At 59.0% G+C, this 22,650-nt stretch overlaps 1 protein-coding gene across 2 annotated transcripts in view; it reads left to right on the top strand.

Annotated features, from left to right (window-relative positions):
- The window catches only part of ADGRD1 (adhesion G protein-coupled receptor D1), a 123,088-nt gene that overhangs the window by 60,057 nt on the left and 40,381 nt on the right, over positions 1–22,650 (top strand). For both annotated transcript variants that reach the window (XM_042909900.1, XM_042909901.1), the window contains one exon: positions 19,692–19,765. In XM_042909900.1, coding sequence (XP_042765834.1) covers positions 19,692–19,765 — 74 coding nt within the window. The remainder of the gene's footprint in view (positions 1–19,691; positions 19,766–22,650) is intronic.

Below are 22,650 nucleotides of genomic sequence, written 5' to 3'. Positions count from 1 at the left end.
TGCGGGCCGTCCTGTGCATTCGGGGTGCTGGGCGGCGTCCCCGGCCTCTACCCTTCCGATGCCCGGAGCGCCCCAGTCCTGCTCGCTGCTGCGTCACTGCCTGCCGTATGAACGTGTGTAGCACTCTGTGCATGGTTTGGCTCTCCTGGTTTAGGCTGTGGAAGAGTCACTTCTCTGTGCTTCTCAAACTATGACCATCAGAACCAGATGTAAGAGAAGCGCAGGCAAGTGGGCTTGATTCCGGTCTGAGGCGTGAACCCTCCCGGTGGGTTGTAGTGTGCAGCCGTGACTTCTCTCGGATTCGTTGTGAGTGAGAAAGGCGCTTCCTTGTCTTCTTATGGTCACTTTTTGGTGCACTAGGGACCTAGAATATTCCTGCCTTGCAGGCTATAGTGAAAACCACGGTGCCCACATATGGCTGTTTGAAAGCACAGCACGCACACATGTATGAATGTACACACACACCTGCGCACATGTACATGAGCACAAACACACAGGCACGCACGCAGGCACACCCATGCACACACACACACACAGGCACATACACATAGGCGCACACATGCACGTATGTTCATGCAGGCACACACATGTGCATGCATGGCACACATACACATGAGCGTGCACACACACATGTACACGCAAGCAGGCACACGTACATACACGTGCACACATGCATGCACACACGTGTGCAAGGCACACACAGGAGCACACACATGCACACACGTGCGCACAGGCACACACACGTGTGCAAGGTACACACAGGAGCACACATGTGCACACAGGCACACACATGTATGTGCACACACGCATATCTGTGCACACAGGCACATGCGCACACACGTGAACACGTGCACACATGCACGCACGTGGACACATGGGCACATACATACATGGACACAGCCACATGCATGCACACATACATGCACACATGTGGACACGCGTGGGCACACGGGCACCCGCATGCATATGTAGTCCAGCATGGTTGAAATCCCACCAGCCGCGATAACCGATGTTCACATTTTGATGCTCTCCCCTCAGGAGCTTCTGCAGCTAAACTTATGGGCTGTACACATAGTTTCTTGTAAGTGGGGTACGCTCTCCCTGTTTTCATTTACCATGCACGTTTCCATGCTGATAACGAAACAGCGTAAGTCATTTTCGTGGCTGCGTTACCATGTGTCTCTTTGTCATCGTTCTGTGGCTACACGTTGTTTGTTTCGTGTTTTCATTATCGTGGACAACACCCTAATGGGCCTTCCGTGTTCCTGCTCAGTTACCGCTTCAGGTGAGCGTCGTAGGGTTGCTCCGTTAATGTCTGCACGTTGTTCTTCCACTTTATACTTCATCGTGGACGTTTAAGGCAGATCTGCATTTCCTCAGTGCAGGGGCCAGTGGAGTCCTAGAACCACATGTTGGAGCTGGAGTTCACACTCTCCAGACCCAGCTTCTCAATCCTCACAATTTTGAGATGTTGTGTGTCAGGGAAGTACAGCAAGCTTATGGGAATGCACACGCATGAGTGCACAGCATGGCAACTCTTCACAAAGTGAACACACCTGTGAGATCACCCACACCCCATCAAGGACCCCTCCCAGGTGGCTCCATTGGTCAGATGTGGGTGGGATGACAGTGCTGCTTGGGCACAGGCATGCCGTGTGGGAACCGCGCACACCCACAACCCACAGTTTGGGTGCAACCCGGGAACGGAACTGCCAGGTCCTAGGGCATGCATGTATTCAGCCTGGGTTGGTAATGCCAAGCTGGTTCCCAGAGTGGATGCTGATTTACCCACCACCATCAGCATGTGACAGTCCCAGCTGCCAGCATTCAAGGTGTCTCTTGTTCCCACCTTAGCTGTCCTGGTGGCTCACGGTGGCTCATTTCTATTTTTGCTTTTTCCTGATGACTAGTGAAGTTTGTCACTTTTTTGCATGTTTATTGAACATTCTGATATCCTTGTCTGTCCTATTCAAGTCTTTTGCCCATTTCCCTGTGGGTGGTCTGCTTTTTTTCTCTTACTGATTTTTTTAGGACTTCTTTATACATGTTGGGTGGGACTCATTTGTTGGCTACGTAAATGGCAAATACCTTTTTCACCTGGGTCTTGCCTTCTTATTCTTGGGGTATCTCCTGATGAGCTGCAGCTCTAACCTCTAACGCAGCGTGATGTGCCAAGCTTCTCTTCATACCGCGTGCTCTGTGTGCCCTCTCCCCGAACCTTGCCCCACCCAGCGTCGTGAAGGAACTCTTGTGTTTTCCCTCCTAGGCCTTCTCTGATTGTCCCTGTGTGTGCTGCGAAGCATAGTCAGGGTCTCCATTCTCCAGGAGGGTCAGCATCCCCTTCAAGGCAGTGTCACCTTGTTGTAAATCAAATGACTGTGTCTGTGTGGCCCTGTCTCTGGACTCTGTTCCTGCTGCCACTACCCACTGACCTAACCGTCTTAAGGCTCTAAGACCTACATGGGGCCCTGGCTTTGTTTTTCTGGGCTGCCTTGGCCATTTTGGGTGAGATACCCATTTTTACATTTGATACCCATAACACACTGCCCTTCAGAGGGTTGAGCAATTTGTGCTGTACACAGAGGGGCTTGCCAGCACCGATCTCCCTGCATGGTTGCAAACTCCAACGAGCACAACGTCGCATCGTGCTGGTGTCATTCTTATTTGCAGTTTTATTTTTTTTAAATTCTTTAATGTTTATTTTTTAAGAGAGAGAGACAGAGCGTGAGCAGGGGAGGGGCAGAGAGAGAGGGAGACACAGAATCCGAAGCGGGCTCCAGGCTCCGAGCCATCAGCACAGAGCCCGACGCGGGGCCCGAACCCACGGACCATGAGATCATGACCTGAGCCGAAGTCGGATGCTCAACCGACTGAGCCCCCCAGGCGCCCTGCGGTTTTATTTTTTATACCATTTGTGTCCTTACTGACTTCCAAGTCCTGTCTGCCTGTGACATCATTTACTAGCCTCGTTTGTTATTTTGACTGTTTTGGCCACGTGCCAGTCAAAACGTGTCTTTCGTCAGGTGTCCACTGCTTCTCCAGAAGAGGGGTGTGCTGGTTTCCTATTGCTGCTGCAACAGATTACCATCAGGCAAGGGTTTGAAACGACACGGCCTTACTGTCCTGCAGTCGGGAGGTCAGACTCCCGAGCTCGGTCTCATGGGGCTAATAACCCAGTGTCAGCAGGTCTGCGCTCCTTCTGGAGGCTCCAGAGGACGATCTGTTTCTTGCCTTTCGCTGCTTCTAGAGGCACACCTAAACGTCTCTTCCTGACCCGACTTCCGTAGACATGCCTGCCTCTCTGACAGGACCCTCCTGCCTCCCTCTTGAAGGGGCCCCGCTGGAGCCTCCAGGATAACCTTCCCATCTCGAGATCTTTAGCTTAAGTCCATCTGCAGAGTCCCTCCTGCCGTGTAAAGAGCATCCTCGGGTGCTGGGTATCTCTGGGGGATTCGGATGCTGCACATCAGCAGGAAGCCCCTTCCAGCTCCGCGGCGTCCAGATCCCTGGAGAAGATGCTCGGACGCCTCGGCATGCACAGCCACCACCGCGGGGCGGCACCGTCCCTCCTGGGAGCCGCTGCCTCCAGCCCTCCTCGCTCTGGCTGATTTGACCGGACGTGGAGACAGACAGATGCTTGCTGCTCGTCGTCCCTCGGCCGTTGAGGCCACGCTGATGTGGACACTGTCCAGCCGTGTATCGGGGCTGGGGCGCAAGGTGTCCTTCTACGTCACAAGGAACAAGTAGCCTGCTTGCTTCTGTGGGACGGCAAGGCGTCTCCCCTGGCTGGTGTGGCCACGGGTGGCTGCTGGACAGTTTGTCACGCGATACCTGCGGCGTGTCGCCGTGAGGCTGCGAAGGAACAGAACCCGTCCCTTAGACAAGCTGGAGTTCGCTGAACGCAGGGGGTCTGTTGCCTCAAGTGAAGCCGGTGATCGTGTGGTTCAGGGACCGGCGCAGCCCCCGGGCCCCTGGCGTCTTGTATGGCGTCCTAACCGCTGCCGTCCTCCCGTGAGGCACCGCAGGTGGCACGGGGATGCAGGAGACGCGCTCGGTCCCCGCGCTGCTCCGTCCGCATCCGGGGATGAGCGCAGGGCAAGGCCTCGTCCCTGCCTGCAGCGCCGCGCGTGGTTGGTGCGCTGTGCCTCGGGCAGCTGGGCTGGCCTGGGTCACGGCGTTCCCTTCGAGAAAATGGCTAAGGTTCGTGCTGCCTTCGCTCCTTTCCAGCTCATCCTCTGGCCCCGCTGCCTCGTGCCACAGCGTCGCTGTGTCCAGGTCTCTGACGGCAGGGCCAGCGAGAGCTCGGGACTGTCGTTCCCATTGGGCCCGGCCTGTTTTCTTCCAGGGTCTGAGCCCGGGGCCCTGGCGGGTGTTCAGGGGTCGGTGGAGACTGTGAGCAGCGCTGTTTTGACTTGTCCTTGAGATGCCCCGCCCCACAACTTGCACAGAAATAGCTACATCACACACATGTTCTGCTCAGTTATCACCCCCCACCGCATCCATGGTCCCACCTCTCACCCCCCCCACCCCCAGCGCCTCCGTGGTCCCACCTCTCATCCCCCCACCCCCAGCACCTCCGTGGTCCCACCTCTTACCCTCCCCACACCCAGCGCCTCTGTGGTCCCACCTCTCACCCCCCCACCCCCAGCACCTCCGTGGTCCCACCTCTCACCCCCGCCCCCACACCCAGCACCTCCGTGGTCCCACCTCTCACCCCCGCCCCCACCCCCAGCACCTCCGTGGTCCCACCTCTCACCCCCGCCCCCACACCCAGCACCTCCGTGGTCCCACCTCTCAGCCCCGCCCCCACCCCCAGCGCCTCTGTGGTCCCCCCTCTCACCCCCCCACCCCCCAGCACCTCTGTGGTCCCACCCCTCACCCCCCCCACCCCCCAGCACCTCTGTGTTCCCACCTCTCACCATCCCCCCAACCCTGTCCCACGGGACCCACAGTGCAAACGGCATCCGCTTGTCTCTCCAGGGCGGGGAAGTGGGGAGAAGGTCCAGCTTGGCCTGAGCCGAGCGTCTCCATGAAAACGGGCCACGTCTCAGCTAGTCGTCAGCGGGAAGGACTGTGATGAAAGCTGTCTGGAGGCCGCACTCACCATGTCGGGGGAGAGAGAATCCCAAACAGGGAAACCATCGTCCTCGTCCCCAGCAGACGTTCCAGCGCAGGGGTGGCTCAGGACGTCCAGCCCTGGTGGGCTCCTGCTTTGTGCCGGCCGAGTGTGCTCCTACTGAGAGCAGGGACGCACAAGCCGGCCCACCCATCCAATGGGGGCAGCTGGGCCCGGGGGAGAACATTCGTTTGGAGAAGGCTGCCTTTCCCCTGGGGCCCAGAGAGGTTTGCCTGCTTCCGAATCATGAATTCGTTGCAAACGTTTTAAAATTGGGAGATTCCACCTAAAAACTAGGACTTCTCTCTGTTTTCCCCCTGGGATGACAGGGGATCTGAGAAGGGCTCCGGACTTCACATCTGAGCTGCCATCCACTGGGCTCTGAGGCCCTGGGGTGTTCAGGTCGCCTTCTGGGCCTGTGGGAACCCAAGTTTGACACCCGTGATGTGACTCTGCCTCCAGGGGAGGCTCTGTTGTGGCTCCGCTGGCTTCCCAGAGTAGGGGGACTCATCTGAGGGGGATCCGCAGGTGGTGGCTGATGGGACAGCCAGTAAGGAGGAGGGCAGTGTCACCACCGGCTCCCCTTTTCTCTCCTCCTCCTCCTTGTTCCTCCTCCTCCTGAACTGATACCGCTCCTTGATAAGGGTCAAGTGTAAGCACTCATGTCCTTAGACCCTGAGTTTTCAAGTATACGTGAGAACAAACGCGTCACCATTAAATAGAAGATGCTCACGTTTGTCTCAGTTGTGTGGACCCAACATTTTGCAGTGCCCGGGGTGGGCAGCTGGCCCATGGGAAACAGTGTGCGAAGCAGCAGGGTTTTGGAGGCGGGCAGCTCTGGAAGAGCCCCAGGGGTAGCCCTGGACAGACTCTGTGATCTGGGGTGAGGCGCCCGCCCTCTGAGACTTGTCTGTGATACGGGCTCGTGATGGCGGTGAGCGTCCCAGCCCCAGGGGCAGCGGGAGGGACCGAGCACAGGGAACAGCACCGTGAAGCTGCGATGTCTTGTTCCCTCTGTGGCTGAGCTTGCAAAGCGGTGGCCCTTTGTGCTACGTCCAGCCTGAAGATGACCCGGAGTGTGTTTCAGATGGTTTGGAAGCAGTTGCCAATATTCAGTCAGGAGACTTTGACCTGAACATCCGACTTTCTGGTTTTTCTCCAGAAACCCGAGTTTCTGGTAGTGCCGGTCCTGCCGGAAGGCAGGATGGTTGGAGAGGAGAGGTGACTGTGCCCTGGGCCACCTGGAAGGGGCCATCATCCCAGCTGGCCTCCCCTGGGGGTGACACGTGTCAGTGGTGCGACCGTTTCTCGGGAATGCCCTTGCATCGCTGGGGAGCAGGACCTTCACGGAGCACAGAAGATCAGGGGTGCTGGGCCCTGGGGGGATGAGGTTCAGGCTCAGGCCTTGGGAGGTGCCCAGAGGGAGCCGTTCAGGACCCCGCGATCACAAACAGCTTCGTCCTGCTGGGTCAGGGCCGGGCGTTGGTCTGTAGCTGCAGCTACTCCGGACAGAAGTCAGTCAGTGACAGCAGGAGGGGCCTTCCCATCTGGTCTGCACACCCTGGGGCACGGTATGAGGCCATAAATGGCTCCCTTGGTGCTTTGTGGAAGGCCAGGGATCAGTGGGGGCAGGTTTGATGTCGTGTAAACCAGTGTCCCTATCAACAGGGAACAGTGGTCTCGGCAGCGGCTGCTTTCCTTGGGATGTGACAACCCCCCCAGGCTTCCAGGGTGGGGCCCCAGGGACTGAGCTTCTTCCAGAACCTGGCCCCCTCCTCCAAGCCCAGGATGGCTCTGTACTTGTCACTTCGTGGCACTCATCGGGGTTGGGGCTGCAGGGCCTCCGTCAGCTCCCCTGGAGAAGGCTCCTGGGGCCTCTACGAGGTGTATCTACTGACGTCCCACCGGGCAGACCCTTTCACTCTGGACAACGGAGAACAGGTGTCTACCTGTCACGGACCTATGTCCTGCTCCCACCTGGGCACATAGGGCTAGGCTGAAGGGGGGCAGCAGGGGCAGGAGACATCCAGGCCTGCAGCCTTTCTGGAGCATGAATGGGGCGTGGACGGTGTGTGGTTGGGGCCCTGGGTCATCTCTGAGTTCCCCTTCCCGGGGAGAGCGTTGCCTTTCAGCCCAGCCTGCAGCGGGCTGGCCGCGCTGGCGTCTCGAGCATGGGAACCCGGACCGTCCCCGGGGCTCGGCGGGGAGCCGCAGTGCGCCTTCCTGCGTGCTCAGCGGCTGCAGCTGTGCTGGGGCCCAGATGTGCCGAGGGGTGTGCCCGCCCTTCCTGGTTTGCACCCTCAGCCTCCGGGAGGAGCTGGGACCGGGTGGGGGCCCTTGGCGCATGGCCCGAGAGGGAGTTTCTGTGACCTGCGCTCCTTGGATTTGCAGGGTGGAGGGCTGAACCGGGCGCCGTCCCAGCTGACGCTCAGATCGGCAATTTATTCCACGATGATAATAGGTTGTTGATCCAGTAACTTTTTATAGTTCACATAAAAGGCTTTTGTTCTCTGAGAAACCATTCCTCATTTCTGGGCAGGACGGGATCTTTTTTAGATGTTGGCGTGGCCCTCCTGTGCACTGTGGGACAAACCCGCACTCGGGGCCGGGAGTGCGCCCTGGGCCCGTCCCGCCGGCGCAGGGCGGCGAGGCCTGCTGTCTGTGCTCCCCAGGCCGCCGGAGGGCCAGGCTTCTCCTCCTGAGCACTTCCTGGCGCTCAGAGACGCGGGGGATGCCGGCTGCCTTGTCAGACCCCAGGTCCTTGCTGAGGTCAGGCCAGGCCACGGCTTTCCCACGCGCAGGAAAGCAGCGAAGCAGAGGGAGGGGGCCCCGGGGTGGACGCAGGAGGAAACAAAGAGCGGGAGCACAGAGAAGCAGACGCCATCTCGAACCAGCCCCCTCCACCTTGTGTTAGCTGTGTGGCCCCGGGCTGGGCCCTTGGAGTCTCTGGCAGGCCCACGTGAGGGCCGGCGGCTGACGGTGTGGGGCAGGTGCCAGGCGTGGCAGCTGGCACTCAGCAGGGAGAGGCTTGCGGGCGCGGTGCCACCAGGCACGGCCCCGACTGCCCTGGGCCTCGCCCATCTGGTTCCCCCCTCGTCCGTACCCTACGCGCTTCCTCTGCGTGACAGCGATGAACTTCTTTTCAACCTGCACGCCCACTTTTCTAAGTAGCTGTGGGCAGAGATTCTGGGCGTGGGGCGGTCGCCCCGGCATCTTCCAGCGTGCAGGCAGAATGTGGCCTGAGTACCACCCGAAGTGGCCTCCTGCACCGGAGGTGCTCAGAGGAGCTGTTTCCTGGAGAATGCCGCCCCTGGGACTAGCTGAGCCACACGACATCCTCGTGAGCCACTACATGTGTGCTGCGTGGGGGCTGAAATACGGGGGCACCCGTGTGGTCTGTAGGGAAGCAGAGGGCGAGCCTGGTGCCTGCTCTGGGGGACACGTTTCGCTGGGTGGGACTGGCCTTGCATCTCCTGGGGGCCGGTGGCGAGACGGAGAAACCACCGGACCGGAGGGGGTAGCGGGGCAGTGGGAGGGACAGCGGGAGCCCGTCGGAACTGACCCCCTGAAGCCTGGAGAAGCGGGGTGGTTGCTTGGGGCTTGCAGCTGTCATCCTGGGTGGTCAGGAAGTCATCTTCGGACTTGTCTCTGTGGTCTGGTCCTTATGAAACCGGGCAAAAAGGCTTCTTTTGCAAGCGTTTGGAGCGTGTGTTATATGACGCGGTTCCAGGCGTTTGTGCAGGAGGCCGGGGACTCCGCGTGTCCCAGCTGGGCGTCATCTGCCCGCCGGTGGCCCACAACACAGCTGCGTCCCGTCCCTGAGTGAGAATCAACAGCGCCGCCAACGTGGCGGTCAGGCGGGACACGCTGGCGGCCTGTGTGGCTGGGAAGTGCTTTCGTCGGGTGGCCAGGTGTCCTGGCGCTGCTCACGCTGAAACGTGACTGGCAGCTTCCGGCCCAAATTTCCAGAGTCGCGAACCGCGCCCGTTTCCACGTTCACCCTCGGGGTTCAGCGGGAGGGACGGAGGCGGCCCGTCCTCCTGGGCCCTCATACCTGCCTGAGGTGGAGGGTTACACGGATCCACCCCAGGAAACAAGAGCTCCGTGTTCCTCTGATGGTGGATACTGGCAACCGGCCGTACCGCCGCATGCTGCCTTGCGTTTTCTGCTGTTTATTTGAAACAGAACTGGGGTGTTTGTGTTTACGTGGTAAATTTCCATCGAGAGTCCTCTCCGTAAACGATTAGGAATTCCAGTCATGACGTAATTTTCTGGAGTGTTCGATATTTCTGACAGTGGCAGACATCTCTTCAGCCTTTCCTGACCCGCAGGTGCCCATTCAAAGGCAGAGAGGGTGCTCTCGTGTCCGGGGGCTGGACTCTGGATTGAAGCCCGGTGGGGAGGGGCTCAAGCCCCAGCCGGAGGGTGGTCCCACCTCTTCTGTCTTCCCCTCCTTAACATACGCGGTTTGTGTGGATGTTTCCTCCTCCAGCGACAGAAATCACAGCTTTTGTGGCCCCAGGAGCTCTGAGCAGAAGCCTCCAGACTCATCTGGGTCTGTCTATACGGCAGACCCCTTGATCAGATCAGGAAGGACACGCTGCCAGGAGAGAAGGGCCCTCAGGAGCAGAGCTGAGGGGTTGCTGCCCACACCATCAGCCGGAAAGGCTTTGCCCACGGTGTCACCAGAGCCCCAGGCCAGGAGCTTGCTCTCCGGGTCTGATGGCATCGAGTCCATGCCGCGGCCACTGACTCAGAGGTCAGATGGAGGAGGCCAGCGAGGCCACAGCAGCCTGAGGGTACATTCCTGGGCAGGGTCTGGTCCAGGGCAGGGTCCAGTTCTGGGCCAAGTTGCCCGAGCTCCTGCCACCTGCCCCGAGAGGTCAGGGGCCACGGAGCAGCCATGGGTCACGCCACATTCCTCTCTCTGTGTCTTCTCGTGTCTGGAAATCGGCCCCAGGGCGAGCTCTTCTGCAGCCGGCAGGCACACCATCCGGTGGGAGCTGGAGTGCTGTGTCCTGAGGGCAGAATCGTTGCCCTTGGCCACCACCGTCACCGGCACTGCCTCCCCCCGGAGTCAGGGGGTGGCTGCCAGGGCTTCGGGTGAGGATGGTGAGGAGGCGGCCGTGTCGCCCAGCCTGGTTCCCTCCCCCGGCGGGATCGGGCTTCTCTTTTCAAGGCGTGGTCGGGGGAGAAAAACACTGACTAGCTAGGACCTCGTGGTGAGGGGCGTCTGCGGAAAGAAGGGGAGAGAGCCAGGAGCCAAGGTCACACTGAGCCAAGCGCGAGCGGTCCCAAGCCGCCGGAGCGACAGAGCGCTAGGACACGCGCTTCCTCGGTGGCTCTGTGGGCTGCATTGGAGAACACGGCGGTGCTGGCCACCGCGAGCAGGGCAGGGGCCACAGGGACTCTGAAGCCGCCAGGGGCCCCACCAGCCGCAGCGTGAGCCTCAGCGGCCGGACCTGCCAGTGGCCCAGCTGCGCCCACAGGATGGAGCGTGGCCCTTGTTCACGGCTCCTGACGCACGGGGGCTCTCCCGGCCCCGCTGTGCCGCGCTCAGGGCCAGCGGTCCCCGGGTCCACATGCAGCTGGGCGGGCTGGTCCCTCGGAGCTGGGCCCCGGGCCTCTGCGCTGGTTTTCCAGGCCTCTCTCTGGGCCGTGGTGTCACTGCCTCCTCGGAGGACCTCTCACCGGGTTGCCCCTGCCCCAGGGTGGGGCGGGGTGTCACGGGGCCGTGGGCCCCTCCGCCCTTCACTGCCCTGGGCCACGGCTGCCTCTTCCTCTTCTCGGTATTTATGCCTCTGAGTGTTACAAAGGTTTTATTCATTTTGTCGCGACACCCTTCCTTGTTCGAGGCTGCTTAATTCTGCCAGTGTGCTCTGCCCCAGCGGGAAAGCGTGTCTTTAAATAAGAGCTTTTCCCTAGAAGCAGGCACAGTGGTTTGGAAAGGCTCTGACATGCTTTCGGTGCCCCGAGAATGACAGGCTTTCATTTCAGAAGTTACTGCCGCGTTCATACCCCAGGACCTTTGGCTTTTGGACAAACCAACCATTCCCTGTCTGCCTCGGTCAGGAGACCTCCTGCTTCCTTCTACCTGCTTGCGTCACTGTTCGTGTTCAGGTCAGTTTGGCCACTGAAACCTTGTCTTCCAGGATGGACGTTCAGCCGGATGATTATTTCCCTGTGGACATCCGTCAGTTTTGACAGTTTTGTATCCATTAAGCAAATTTGTTCCGACATTCCTGGTGGCCTCCTATGTGCATGATTCTTTGACTCTTCCTTGGAGGTGGTAGTAACACAGTTCATGCCTCCTTCATCAGCGAGTTAGACAATATCTTTAATACGTGTTCATTTTGATCTCTCTGAGAGTCATGATTTTACCTTTGTGGAAAATTGTCTTTTAATGACTGGGAAGATAATTTAAGGGAAAGACTGTAATTCCTCTGTTAGAAAAGGAGTCTTTTTCATGTGTGTTGAATGTCCAGGAAAATTTGGATTAAGCTGTTTTGCTTATGAACTTGTAAAATAGAGCGGCAAATGGAAAATCTAGCGTCTCTGGTCTCACGGTTCTAGAATGCACATTGTGAGTTCGACATTCTTACCTTCTTCTCTAAGTTAAATTGCTCACCTTTCAGGGAAAATAGCATCACTTTTAATGTGGTTTATGGATGAGTTCAAGATCGAAAACACGATTTGTTATTATTAGCAGCCACAGAACCAGGCTGTAAAATAGATCAGAATTATATAACCTCTCCAGTCCACACCATTATCTACACAGGAATAAAAATATTACTCTCCTTGGTGTGGCCCCTCGGGGCATACCTATAACTGCAGTTTCCTGATTATCTGCAAATCCCGCAGCTAAAGGTTTATATTGAGATTTCTGCTTCCTAGCTTGTGTTATGAAAACAATACATTTTCCCCCCAGTTGAGGACAGCTGATAGACACGGAAACGGCATTTACTGTTCTGATTGTCAGCCCTTATTTTCAGACATACGTTAGAGGGCAAACTATAGTTTATGATCCAGGAAGATTTTCTTGCTGTAGGAAAAAAACCAGACATGTGCCATTGGAAACAAGAACCAGTGAGGATGATGAATTTAGGGACCACGGTCCCTCTACACTTACAAAGAACGTGTTCACGAAACTTGGGCCAGCCACGTGGGAGTCCTGGGTCTGCTGGCCGCACAATTCAGGGCCAGGAGGGAAAGGCGGAGATCGATATGGGAGCGACCAGCAGATCATTACTGAAGCCGTGTTTTAAGTTCTGAGTCTTTCTTTTCTTCCATCACAGCACGGATGACAGTAAAATTAAGTTTGCAGAACATTTTTGAAAAATTCAAACCAGGTGTCTAGGGAGAAATAACTTATAACCCAAATATTCCATGAGCAAGAGGCGTCTGGGAAGAAAAATAACACAGAAAGAGGTCTAGAAGCAAAAGCTGACCGCTTTGATGTGGGTGGAGGGTGGAATCTGACACCGGGGGCGGGGGGCTGTGGCCGGACCCTCCCCGGATGATGGATAATCGCTTCCCTTGTTTTGGCCCAGACCACACAGGAGACACTGTGCTTCACAGTGAGAACACAGCGTACCCCTCGGGATGCAAACGTGGGTGTTCACCGAGCCACCGGGGCCCCAGGAGGCGGGAGGAAGCCCCACGAAGGAGCGGGGTCCTGGGTCTGTTGTGTATCTGGGTGTGCTGGATTGTCTGTGTGGGACTCTCAGTTGGTGACAGATAGTGGAGACTCGAGGTGCTGGGGAGGCAGGGGAGGGTGATCCCCAACAAGAGTAGCATTGTCCACGATGATGGGAACAACACTCGGTGATCCGCGGTCCCCTTCGCTGGCCGACCGAGGAACCCCACGTTCCTGTGCAGAACGCGGCTCATCAACACGGGGCCTAAATACAGAAAGCCCTGCTTAGTGGGTCGGTACCTTCACCTCCCGCAAGCCTGTGTTTCCTCCGGCTGGCGAAGTGATGCGGTGGAACCCTTTTAAAACCTTTTATTTCGTGATGAGGACAGATTCACAGGAAGTTGCAGATTGCAGAGGTAGAAGAAAGAGGTCAGTGGAGCCCGCGCCTGGTCTCCGCCGTGGTTACGGACGACGGAACTGATTGTGCAGCTGCAGAGCCGGGGTGGACGTCGGCACGTGCTGTGGGTGTAGACGGTTGTTTTAAGTCAGGTGTGGGCTCCCGGAACCCCCGCGGTCACCAAGATGCCCACCTGTTTTACCCCCGCCCCAACTCCTGGCAGCCGGGGGTCTGTCCTTCGTCTTTATAATCCCGTCCTTCTGAGAGAGGAATAGTGAGAATTGCACCGTGGGGCACCTTTTGAGCTTGGTGGCTTCTCTCTCTCAGCCGAACGGGAGGCCTGTCCTGGTCACTGCTGCTTCGGGCTCGCGCCTTCTCGAGGCAGCTGGTCGCGCGGCGTGGCGGGCCCCAGCGCGCCCGGCGCTCACCCGGTACAGAATGTTCTGGTTGTTCCCAGGTGCTGGCTCTCAGAAGAAGGCCACTATAAACAATCGTGCACAGGCTTTTCTGAGGAAACGGCTTGTATTTCTGTGGGATAAATGCCCAGGCGTTTTGTGGGGTCACAGGGGAAGCATTCTTCATATTTTTCAACACTTCTGGACGATGTCCCAGAGCGGCTGTCCCCTTTCACGCTCCCAGCCGCTAGGTGTGAGCAGCTCAGCGTCCGTGCCCTCGTCAGCATCTGACAGGGTCACCACCTTCTCTCTCCGTTGCCCTCCTGGTGGGTCTTCATTGCCTGGCGGTAGCGTTGCTGACGTCTCCTCTGGGGCCTGCTGCCCGTACGTGCTCGTCAGTGCAATGTCTCCTTGTGCCCCGCGTTCGTTTTCTAACTGGATTCTGCGGAGTTTGTGTAGCTGAGTTGTGAGAGTTCTTTATATGTTCTAGACCGCACGCCTGCGTCACACGTGTGGTTCGTGGACGTTTCCTGCTAGCTTGTGTTGCTGTCCTCTTCAAGGGCTATTTCACAGAGCTGAGGTTGTTAATTTTTAGGAAGTCCAATTTACAGATTTTTTTATATTCAGTTTTTTTAGTGTTTGTTTATTTTTGAGAGAGAGAAAGACTGAGCATGAGCGGGGGAGGGACAGACAGAGAGGGAGACACAGAACCCGAAGCAGGCGTCAGGCTCCGAGCGGTCAGCACAGAGCCCGACGTGGGGCTTGAACTCATGAACTGTGAGATCATGACCTGAGCCGAAGTCAGACATTTAACCCACTGAGCCACCCAGGCGCCCCAGGACATGTTTTTATAACTCATTTTCTTTCTACAATTAACCCCGTGTGTTTGGGCAGTCATGTTATTTATTTCATGCTCCTGAGCACGTGCAGAACGTATTTTTAGAAGCGCTGCCACGGGAGTAAATGGCACCTGATGTTAATAAGGAGCCTATTTTCTAATGGGAGGAAATGATGCAAGAAAATTGAGGAAAACTGACGATCCCGCACCGAAAAGAGATTTTTGCGACTTGTGTGAATTTGTCTTAATTCAGATGAATCCCAGTGTGTTTTCCACCCTCCTCTCTTGGACTAGAAGGGAGAGGGCCGTGAGGGCTGGAGCCAGGGGGGGCCTGGGGGCCGCCCTTCCTGAGCGTTCTGGGACCCCTGACGTCTCTGTGTCTGTGGTTAGCCAGAGGGCGGGGGCAAGTTGAACCCTGAAGCCCGGGCCGGGAAGGTGCCTCGATTCTGTTTGAGGCAGACCGGAAGCAAGTGTGCGTGGCAGCTTCAGACTCGTGAAACAGCAGCAAGCACACGTGGCGTCTGGGTCCAACGGCCCTAAACTTGTGGCTCAACACGAGATCTTCCTTTACAAAGACAAGCATCTTTGCAGCTCATGCATGTGAAACGGGTGGAGGCTTCCGGAAACGCCCCCAAAGCCCACTGCCGACAAAAATGGACTCACAGCCGCCCTCCCTCCTCGCTCCTGCCTCCTCTCGGCCCCTCTGGTTTGCTCCGCCGGCTGGCCGTGTCGGCGCCTTTTCCGCTGAGAACCTCAGGACTAGGTGTCACCTGGGCACGGGGGTGACTTGGAAACACGTCGGGCTGTTTTGAGGGGCCTGTTCTAATTGCAGACCCCGTGTGACTTCCCAGATTTTTCCTCTGTTTTGGCCCCGAACATCCCAGCAGTTCCTGTGCCTGTTTCCCTCCGCTGCCGAGCCGGCTGACGGGCAGACTGTGAACTGGAACCCGACGGTCCCGGGTCCTCAGGCTGTTCCTCTGGAGTCGGGGGGTCAACGGGACAGGGTGTGGGAAGCCACAGAGGATCGCGCTTGAGAATTCAGACCCCCCTGGAGGGTCCCAGAGTCCCAGGGGGCAGTGGAAAGACCGAGAAACTTGTGTTCCGGGGTTGTGCGAGCCCCACGTGCCTGTGGCCCCTGGTCCCCAGGGCTCGGTGGGCATCTCTGACCCTATTCCCCAGTGGCCGTGGTGCTGACCTCCCAGCCGCACTCAGCTGCAGGTGGACAGAAGAGGCAGGTGGGGACGCTGGGCTGTCACCTGCAGGTAAAACGAGCTCACGCCAGCACCACACGGGCGTCTGCGTCGTGCGGTTGGGATGGGTCCTTCCACAGGACAGACCCGACTTCGCCACCTCCGACTCAAAGGGGCCTGGAAGGGTCGCGGGACAGGGAGGTTTGGGCAGCATTTGGGCAGGGGAGGAGGGCGGGTGCCTGTGTCAGGGCCTTGGGGGTGACCTCGGATGATCTGATTGTCACCTTGAACTAGGGTGCCTGTGGTCCACACGCACCTGGGGCGAAGGGGATGTTGTGTGCATGTGAGCGCAGCACGCAGGCACGTCCTCAGTGCCCCCCACCACCTACCTCTCCCCGGAGCCAGGAGGGACAGCCCTGTCCACGGACGGCGAGCCCCTGCTCCGCTGGGTCGCAGGCCTCTCCACCCCGACCTCTTGTCCTCTGGCCTGTTTCTGGAGGTGTTTCCTCAGTCGTCTCCTCCATGGGGCCCTGCTACCGGTGCCGGGGTCCGTGTGGGTGTCTGCCAGGAGGGGCTGCGTCCACCCTGCTCCCCTGCCTACAATTCTCAAAGACAAGGAACATCAGCCAACACCAGGATTTTGAGGCTGATTAAGGGGTTTCTTCATCACCTCTCCCCTCCAAAATTAACTTTGTTTTTCTTGCTTTTGTCAAAGATGGGACACCCCAGCCATCTTTTGTCAAAGATGGGACACCGACAGCCTGGCTTGTCGGGAGACGAGCTGGGTTGGGGACGAGGGTGGCCGGCTGAGAGGACTGCTCCCCACCATCCGCCGAGGTCCCTGTGCACTGCTCCCTGAGCTGGGAGTGTGGCATTTGACTCCTTCTGGGGCTTTCCTGAGGGTCAGAATTAAGGACCGTGGTGCCTTCTGTGTATTTGCTGGGAGCAGCGACAGGCATTTGTCTCTCCCCCTGCTTTGTAGGAAAACTATATACTTGGATGCGAAGCAAACAGATTTCCAAGCAAGGGACGTTCATGGGTTGTTATCTCGTAGATTTGTCTGCGCCTGAGATGCGTCTTCTGGAAGCAGACACCCTTCTGCACCGTGATTATGGTCGGTAGGCAGTGGATACTCGATTAATCCCGTTTTCTTCTCCCCAAATGGTTGAGTTTTCCGAGAAAGTCTCAGGCCCCGCAGGAGTCGCTCCTAGGGCCCATGTGACACCTACGTGAGTTTGGGGACGTCAGGTGGCTTGAAGCAGGGCCAGCTTCCTGCTGGAAGGCCCGCTCTCTGCAGACCGCAGCGCCTCGGCGTCAGGGCACAGGAGGCGTGCAGATGAGGGTGCTGCCCCTCGCCCCGGTGAGCACACCCCGTTTCCCGGTCCCGTCGCTCGCGAGGCTGCGGGGTGTCGGCGCCTCCCACGTTTCTCCAGGAAATGGGGCCGTGACACAGATGACTCACCTTCCTGTCTCTGGCAGCGCTGCTCCCCATGTGTTCACCAATCACGCTCCTGGGAACATTCTAGGCCTCCGTTCTTGGAGACGTGCTGAGGGCCTCCGTTCCAGCGGTTGCAGACTCCAGACATGAGGAGGCGGTCTGCTGTTCTTGGCGCAGGATGGCGCGGGGAGGAGCCTCGGGTGCCAGGGCGGGAGTTTCCCGGACCCCAGGCCCCGGGGAGCACCGTCTGCGCCTCCGCTCCTCTGACCACACGCGCGCTGGGCTTGCCGCGGTCGGGCTGATTTTTAAATCCCCTCGAATTCGGATCTGGAGTCAGAGCGTCGGGACTGGGAGAGGCCCCTTTGGCCAGAAGTGAGAGCGAGCCGGCTGCACGCTGCAGGCGGTGGGGGAGGGCATCGCGTCTCCCTCGGGCCTCAGCGCCCCCCGACGCGTGCGCCTGGCCGCGGGCTGCCTGCAGCCCTCGCTGGCGCCCACCCGCCTTTGCGGCACACGAGAACACACACACGCACCTGCCCGTGAACAGTGACGCCTGGTGCTCCTGGAGGGCGGGCCCAGGGCTGCCCGGGGCCAAGGGCACCCCAGCGATTCTAGGTGGGGGCCGCCACCTGGTCCCGATTGGACTTCGCACTTCGTGGGTTTGTGTGTCGCAGTTCCCCTGCTCACAACCTTCTGTGTCCCCAAGCGGCTGCAGGATGAGACTTTGCGCGTCTGAACACGATGTTCACAGTGGCTGGGACACTGAGGCGGGGGTGGGGGGGGGCAAGGGGCTCTCAAATTAATGGGCGTCACCCCAAGGTCTTGTGAAAACCCCACCCCCTGTTTCCGAGTGCCGGGGGGGCCTTGGATGGGCCACGCCAGGCTCCTGGGTGATGCCTTTGAAGAGCGTCCTCTCGGGGGGCGGGGTGGGAAGGGGCACCAGCAGGTGGCCCAGGTGGCGCGAGGTCAGGGGTCTTGGGTGGAATGTGGAAACAGAGTAAGAATAAGTGGAGGTTTGGCCTTTTTAGCTCTTCCCTGGACTCCCTTGGCTCTGCCGTTGCGTGGCTTGGCCCCTCCGCTTTCTCTTAGGGTTTGGTCAACTCAACTCATTTCCCTGGTACCAGCCCCTGTGCCCTGACGCGGCAGGTGCTCGGAGAGAGGATGGCCTGTTGGTTTCTGATGCAGCCCAGCCCAGTGGACCGGGCTGTGGCTGGACACCCCCTCGGGCACTCCTGCCCGTGTGGCAGTGCCGACCCCGGGGGGCAGCAGGCATCCCTGCCCTGGGGGGCCTCACTGTCGTGGAGGAACACAGGTGACGCACAGGCACGTTTCCGGTGGTGTTGAATGCCGTGTAAAAGGTGAACTGGGAAAGGGAGGGTGGTGGGGGCGTCTCTAGGCGGTGAACGTGTGAGCAGTTGGGGGACCGGCCACGGTCCCGGGCAGGAGGGGTCTACGGAATTTCCAGGCACAGACAACAAGGCATCAAGATAATGCTGGTACTAGAGGGAAACAAAAGGGGTGAAGATTCCGTTTTGCCAAGATACCGGTAATAAACGGCACACGTAACTGTGTTGTGCGCTCGGGGATCATCAGCCATGGTTCTGGCACGCAGCCAATGACAGATGACCCTCTGGTTTTTGCGGTGGGTCCAGAGGGCACCCGTCAGGGCTGCTGCAGGCACATCTTGGCGCCAGGAAAGAGGAACTTAGGTCCCGTCTGGAGCCGGGATGGCGAGGGAGCCGCCCTGTCGCTCACCTCTCCTGCAGCAGGTTGGCTCCCGCGCTGGCTCCCACGCTGGTTCCCACGCTGGCTCCCACGCTGGTCCCCACGCTGGTTCCCACACTGGCTCCCACACCGGCCCACACGGCCCCTCGACCAGGAGGGGTCTCGTGAGCAGCGCTGGTGGATGAGACGATGGGGTGAGTGGCGGGCGACCACGTGAGGGGTACTGACTGGGACTCTGTGAGACACCGCGAGTCCGGGGCGGCCCTGGCTTCCTGCCGCGCTCCCGCTTCCGGAGCTTCCCAGTGGCGGTTCTGGGCGGACCCCCCGCGATCCGTCTTGGGCAGAGCCGCTGCGGCCAAGTGCCCCAGCTGGCATCCAGGAAAGGTCCAGGGCTGGAATGTTCTCTCTTGGGGGAGAACGAGAGCCCCAGGTTGATCTGGTCTGCTCATTCCTCTGTCCTCATTCAACCAGCCCGTGGTAAGAGCCAGCTGGCCAGCAGGGCACAGGACAGACTTCCTGGTGGGGAAGACAGCACACAAACAAATGAGTGAATATGTAATCTGCTGCGTGGTGGTCGATGCTGAGGAAGGGGTGGACAGCGCAGGGGTTGGTACCGTTTCGACTGGGCAGGAAGGTCCCTCTGGGGTGACCAGGTGGCACAGACCTGCGGGAGACCATGTATCGTCGGGGGGGAAGAGCACTCTCAAGGGAGGACGGCAAGTACAAAGGCCCTGGGGCGGGGCCCTGGCTCCTGGGCTGGTGTGGGCGAAGGAGAGGAGGGGGTGTGAGGTGGTCGATGCCATGGCCTCTGTGACCACGACGGGGTTGAGCTGGAGGGTGGGTGGCCTCTTGTGGCACCAACCCAAGGTCTCCCGTGGGCTGGGGCGCGGTGCTCAGCTCAGTGCTAGGAGCCTGGCTTGTCCAGCGGCCTCATGAAGATATCTATCTTTTCGTTTCAGTCCCGCCGGCAGCGCAGCGAGGCCACCAACAGCAGCAACCAGGTCTTCCTGTATTGTGCCTTCCTGGACTTCAGGTACTGCCTGCTTGGGGCCACGGCAAGGACTGGAGGGGGGGGGGGGGGGGGGGGGGGGGGGGGGGGGGGAGGGGGAGCGGGGAGGGAGGGGGAGGGTGTAGGAGAGAGCAGGGGAGGGGAGCACCGGGTGGGCAGGGGGGAGGAACGTGGTGTTGGGAGAGCAGGGGTGGGGGGAGCACAGGGGAGGGGAGGGGGAGGGGAGGGGTGTGAGGATGGGGGGAGAGTGGAAGAGGAGAGCGGGGGGGGGGGGGAGACCGCGGGGGAGGGGAGCAGGTGCGGGTGGGCGCACCGCGTCCAGGTTACGGTCCGGGTCACCCTTCTGGAGGCAACACGGTAGCGTTGTCTGTAAATTCTGGAAACGCCTCGGGATGCAGGGCAAGACAAGAAGGAGGCACTGGTGCAGGTGTTCTCGGGGGCCACGTGGGACTTAGCAGGACTCCGCCCCTGAAAGCCCGGGCAACCAGTGCAGCCAGGGCGCCACTGCGGCCTGAGAAGGGTCCGTCGCCCTCGGCTGTGCCGCACTGGCCGGTGTGGGGGGGGGGGGAGGCTGGGCGGGGGGCGCTGGGCAAGCAGCTCTTCCCCGGCTGGCGTGCAGGCCTCCCAGGCCTTCACGGCCCACACTGGGGTGCGCTGTCGCACCTCAGCCCTGCTGGAGCTCGGTGAGCTGGAGCGCAGGCCAGGGGCGCCCTTCTCTGCGCCTGCGTGGGTGTCCCGGGATCCGCCGTCACGGACGATGTCGAAGAATGCCTGTCCCCTCCCGCTCTGCCCTCGATCCCCACACCGCCGGCGTGGTGTGGGCGTCCGCCGTCCGCGTCCCCACGTGTTCTTTGTTAGCCAGAAGCGCACGTGCAGAAACGGCCACACCTCTGTCACAGGGCTCTTGAGTTTTCACAGATGAGTGACCGTGGGGGTCAGGATGCAGAACGGGCCCGGCCCCTGCCCCATCCGTGTGCCCGCTTGTCACTCCTCCCCGGACTCCAGCTCCTGCAGCCGCCGATTTGTCTTCCACCAACACAGTTCTGCGTCCACGAGAACGCCGCGGGGACGGAACCGCTGTGTGCGTAGCCCGTGGAGTCCGGCTTCCTCCCGTTAGCATGAGGACACCCGCGTCGTCGTGTGTGTGAACGGCCCCCTGTGGTCATTTCCTGCCGGGCGGCCCCTCCCTGGCTCCCTCCTGTCCGCGGGCCGCTGCTGGGCAGCGTGAATGAAGCTGCACGCTGGCCTGCTTTGCGTCCCGGGGAGGAAGCCCGTTTGCCCGGGTGCCTTGTTCGTTCACAGGTCGTCGAATGTCATCTGCTACCGTGTCGAGGACTTCTGCGTCCGTGTCCGTGTTCGTGGAGGAAATTGGTCCGTAGTCTCCTTTTCTCATCAAGCCTTTGGGTTTGGTAGCAGGGTGACCGTACCATTGTAAAGGGTTCGTTCCGGACAGTGTAGGTCGAACTGGTCTTGTTTCTTCTGCAGCATTTGATCGAATTCACCACGGGGCCGTCTGAGCCTTAGTTTTTGTTGTTGGCAGGCTTTGAAGCACGCGTCACGCGTCTCTGGTTGGCACAGAACCATTCGGGCCACGTGTCCTCTGTGTTCTGGCAGTTACTTTTTTGAAGAACGTGTCCGGGCCACGTTTAAAGTGCGTGCACGGAGTAGCTCGCGGTGTCCCCTCGCAGCCTGAGTGCACGTCAGACGGTCTGTGTCCTCGTCCCCTCGCCACTTCCTCAGCTGGCGCCTGCCATCTGCAGCTCCCCGCGCCTTCTCGGCCGCTCGCACGAGAGGTTATCGGTCCTACAGATCACTCTCAAAGGCACCGCCGTTGGTTTGGAGTGTCTTCCCCTCTTGCATTTTTATTCTCGATTTTGTTGACGTAGTCTCTTCTCACCCTCTTGCCGTGGGATTCGTTTGCCCTTTACTGTCTAACTTCCGAGAGTGTGGGCTTCGGTCATTGGTTGAGGCCTCGACTCTTCCCTGACGCAAATGCTTCATGCTGTGAATTTTCCTGTGGACGCGGAGTTGGCTGTGTCCACGGTGTTGGCACGTTGCTCTTTCCCATTCGGCGAAACGTGTTTTCTAACCTTTCTCGTGACTTCTTCTTCAAGCCACGTGTTGCTTTGAAGCGTGTTGTTTGGTCCAGCTGCTCGGGGATTTTCCAGAGATCTTTCTGCTGTTGATTTCTAATTGATTTTTTTTTTTTTTTATGATCTGAAAACATTCTTTTTTTTTTAACTTCAGTCCTTTTAAATTTGTAGAACTTGCTTCATGACCCAGCATGTGGTCAGTGTTGGCGGATGCCCCTTGTTTCCTTTACGAGCGTCTGTTCCCGACGGGTGCTGTTCTTGTCACACACTCTCCACTGCAGACACGTCAGATGAGTGACCTTCTGGAGCCACTGGAAATAACAACACGACAATTACGTGTTTTCCTTCACACCTGTCTGTTTTCACGCTATTCTGACTCTGTGCGCGGATGGAAGTTTCTGTCTGGCGTCGTGGCCCTCGAACTCCTCACGTAGCGCAGGTCTGCTGCCACTTCCTGTTCGTCTCCGGATGCGTTTGTTCCATTTTACCTACGAAAGATGTTCACCCTGCGCTGAGAATGCCGGTCACTTCTTTCTAGACGTCAGGCATGGTATCAGCACGTTATTCCAAGCGGGCTTCCCTGGGGACCTTCTGACCTTCCTGACCCCTCCTGCTCCCTCGTGGCAGCCGCGCTGCCGAGACTCAGGAGTGCGTTTTCTCCGTGACCGGTGTATGAGTTAAACGTACGCTCAGAGGAAATCCGCGGTCTCGTTCCGATCCGTGTTCCGTGTCCCGTACCACCACAGTTTGGGCTGTGGTCTGCCCACGTCGCTCTTAACTGCCGTGTGGGACCTTGGTACATTTGCCCCACGTTTC

The sequence above is a fragment of the Panthera leo genome, chromosome D3 (genome assembly GCF_018350215.1).
Source record: "Panthera leo isolate Ple1 chromosome D3, P.leo_Ple1_pat1.1, whole genome shotgun sequence".
NCBI lineage: Eukaryota > Metazoa > Chordata > Mammalia > Carnivora > Felidae > Panthera > Panthera leo.
This window is presented reverse-complemented; position numbering and strand designations above follow the sequence as displayed.